The following is a 2404-nucleotide window of genomic DNA, read 5'->3' as shown; positions in this document are numbered from 1 at the left end:
CTATCTATCTATCTATCTATCTATCTATCTATCTATCTATCTATCTATCTATCTATCTATCTATCTATCTATCTATCTATCTATCTATCTATCTATCTCTTTATCTATATGCTTATCTATCTATCTATCTATCTATCTATCTATCTATCTATCTCTTTATCTATCTGTCTGTCTGTCTGTCTATCTATCTATCTGTCTGTCTGTCTGTCTGTCTGTCTGTCTGTCTATCTGTCTGTCAATCTATCAATTTATCTATCTATCTATCTATCTATCTATCTATCTATCTATCTATCTATCTATCTAAATGCAACAATTTCATTAGGTTTCTTTCTCTATCTCATAAAAGATTTTAAACTTAAGTATCACATAAAAACATGTTAAAAATCATGTTTTTATACAATTTATGTAGAATTTTTGTATAAATTTAGTTAAGTTTTGGTGGCTATCAAACTTGAACATAAATGTGTTTTCATTTTGATCTTGTACAGGTAAACAGTTTTTGAACGAACTAATTAATTGAAATTCACTGTCACTTAAAATGTGATTTTAACAAGACTGTTAAAGATAATTGATTAAGATAAAGTGCAAATAGACACAATAGAATTGTTTGCTAATAATATAAAAATAAATATGTAAAAATAAAATATTTATACAAAATGAGAAAATATTTAAAGAACCAAATGAAAAAAGTTCAATGTTTTCCAAATTGGAACAAAGAGTTGTGAACGAAGTAAGTAAAAACTAATTTTTAAGAAATTCAAAAACGAAAAAATGCTTAGCTATTATTTAAAAGTGATAAACAATAATAATAAAACACTTGGTATCCCTTAACAACAAAATGTTTATTAAAAAAGAAAAACAAAGTTTTCTAAAAATGTCATTAGTTGTAAAGAAAACTTTTGTATTTGGAGAAAAGTCTAAATTTTTAAAAGTTTAAATCTTATCACAACATTTAAAATGGAATTGCCAAGTAAGTTCGATAGAATATTACATAAAGATTAAACCTACAACTTGAAAAGTTTTTAGTACAAATCTCAAATGAATTGGAAAAACGTATATCAGATGCTTTTTGTATATTTGATCATCATGGTGATAAGACCATCGATGTACGAGAAGTGGGTACGGTATTACGTTTTTTAGGTTGTGTGCCCACCGAACAGGAGATCAATGAAATAATAACTGCTACGGAAACAGAAGATTCTAGTGGTGAAGTACATTTAACAAAATTCTTGCCACATGTAACACAATTGCTGGCAGAACATAAGTATTTAATGGAAAATCTTTAAAGTGGACTTAATTAAATATTTCGTTTTATTTCATTTAGAATGGAACCGGCTGAACCGGAAAAACTATTAGAAGCTTTTCATGTTTTAGATCCTGAAAATCGTGGCACTCTAACACGAGAATATTTTGGTAAATTAATGATGGAAGAGGGAGAACCTTTTACCCAAGAGGAGCTAGATGAAATGATGGCCGTAGCCATAGATCCTTTAACTGGTCTTATACCGTATGAATTTTATTTAAATCAATTAATGGTAAAGATTTATGTTATTTTATTGCACTTTATTTTTATGTAATTGCACATTTGTTTAAGCACCGTCCGAAAAATTCTATTTATGATATTGCGGATAAAATTAGAGCTGAAGCACAACAAAAAGCCACTGGCACTAGACAATCTATGAGAAAATTTTAAATACTAAACTAGTTTATTGTAAATATTTCTTTGTAGGTTTATCTTTAAAGCGTTGTGAGGAGAGAAAATTTGAAATAAAAATTATTCAGCGAAAATTTAACAAATAAAATGTTTTAGTTTAATTTAATGGAAATAGACGATAAAAAAATATATGGATGAAAGTAATATATTTATTAATGAAAAAAAAAGCAATTATCGGTCATTAAAGTAATTTGTATAAATAACCAGTTTTTATGCGTTCTAAAGTTTAATACAAATGCTGGATTTTACAGTTTTAAAGTTTTGTAATTTGTATGAAATTTTTTTAAGTAAAGGTGTTTTCCTTAGCGTGAACTACAAAAGCTACACTTTGTTGTGTCTGATGAAATACAATTGACATTTTTTTAAAAACTTCACTTTCATTGATAAAACATAGATTTATCTATCGTTCAATCTATCTATCTATCTATCTATCTATCTATCTATCTATCTATCTATCTATCTATCTATCTATCTGTCTATGTATCTATCTATCTATCTATCTATCTATCTATCTATCTATCTACCTATCTATCTATCTATCTATCTATCTATCTATCTATCTATCTATCTATCTATCTATCAATCTGTCTACGTGTCTATCTATCTATCTATCTATCTATCTATCTATCTATCTATCTATCTATCTATCTATCTATCTGTCTTCCTTCCTATCTATCTATCTATCTATCT

At 27.0% G+C, this 2404-nt stretch overlaps 2 protein-coding genes across 3 annotated transcripts in view; both read left to right on the top strand.

Annotated features, from left to right (window-relative positions):
• The first annotated feature begins 485 nt into the window (after positions 1-485).
• LOC111678219 (nose resistant to fluoxetine protein 6) overlaps positions 486-2404 on the top strand; it is an 8148-nt gene continuing 6229 nt past the window's right edge. For both annotated transcript variants that reach the window (XM_046954744.1, XM_046954743.1), the window contains exon 1: positions 486-730. In XM_046954744.1, the coding sequence (XP_046810700.1) occupies position 730 (1 nt within the window). In that variant the 5' untranslated portion in view covers positions 486-729. The remainder of the gene's footprint in view (positions 731-2404) is intronic.
• Positions 855-1796, top strand: LOC111678167 (dynein regulatory complex protein 8). The gene is made up of 4 exons (XM_046954746.1): positions 855-970; positions 1027-1264; positions 1325-1535; positions 1595-1796. The coding sequence occupies exons 1-4, from the start codon at positions 958-960 to the stop codon at positions 1691-1693; spliced, it is 561 nt and encodes a 186-aa protein (XP_046810702.1). The 5' UTR covers positions 855-957; the 3' UTR covers positions 1694-1796.

This window comes from Lucilia cuprina, chromosome 6 (assembly GCF_022045245.1).
Source record: "Lucilia cuprina isolate Lc7/37 chromosome 6, ASM2204524v1, whole genome shotgun sequence".
In the NCBI taxonomy this organism is placed as follows: Eukaryota; Metazoa; Arthropoda; class Insecta; order Diptera; family Calliphoridae; genus Lucilia; species Lucilia cuprina.
Note: the sequence above shows the minus strand (reverse complement) of the source record. Positions and strands in the feature narration are given on the sequence as shown.

Excerpts from the sequence above, each read along its gene's own strand:
- LOC111678167 (XM_046954746.1), top strand. Across the intron at positions 1,265-1,324 it reads CAATTGCTGGCAGAACATAA|AATGGAACCGGCTGAACCGG; the intron begins GTATTTAATGGA and ends TATTTCATTTAG. Across the intron at positions 1,536-1,594 it reads TTTATTTAAATCAATTAATG|CACCGTCCGAAAAATTCTAT; the intron begins GTAAAGATTTAT and ends CATTTGTTTAAG.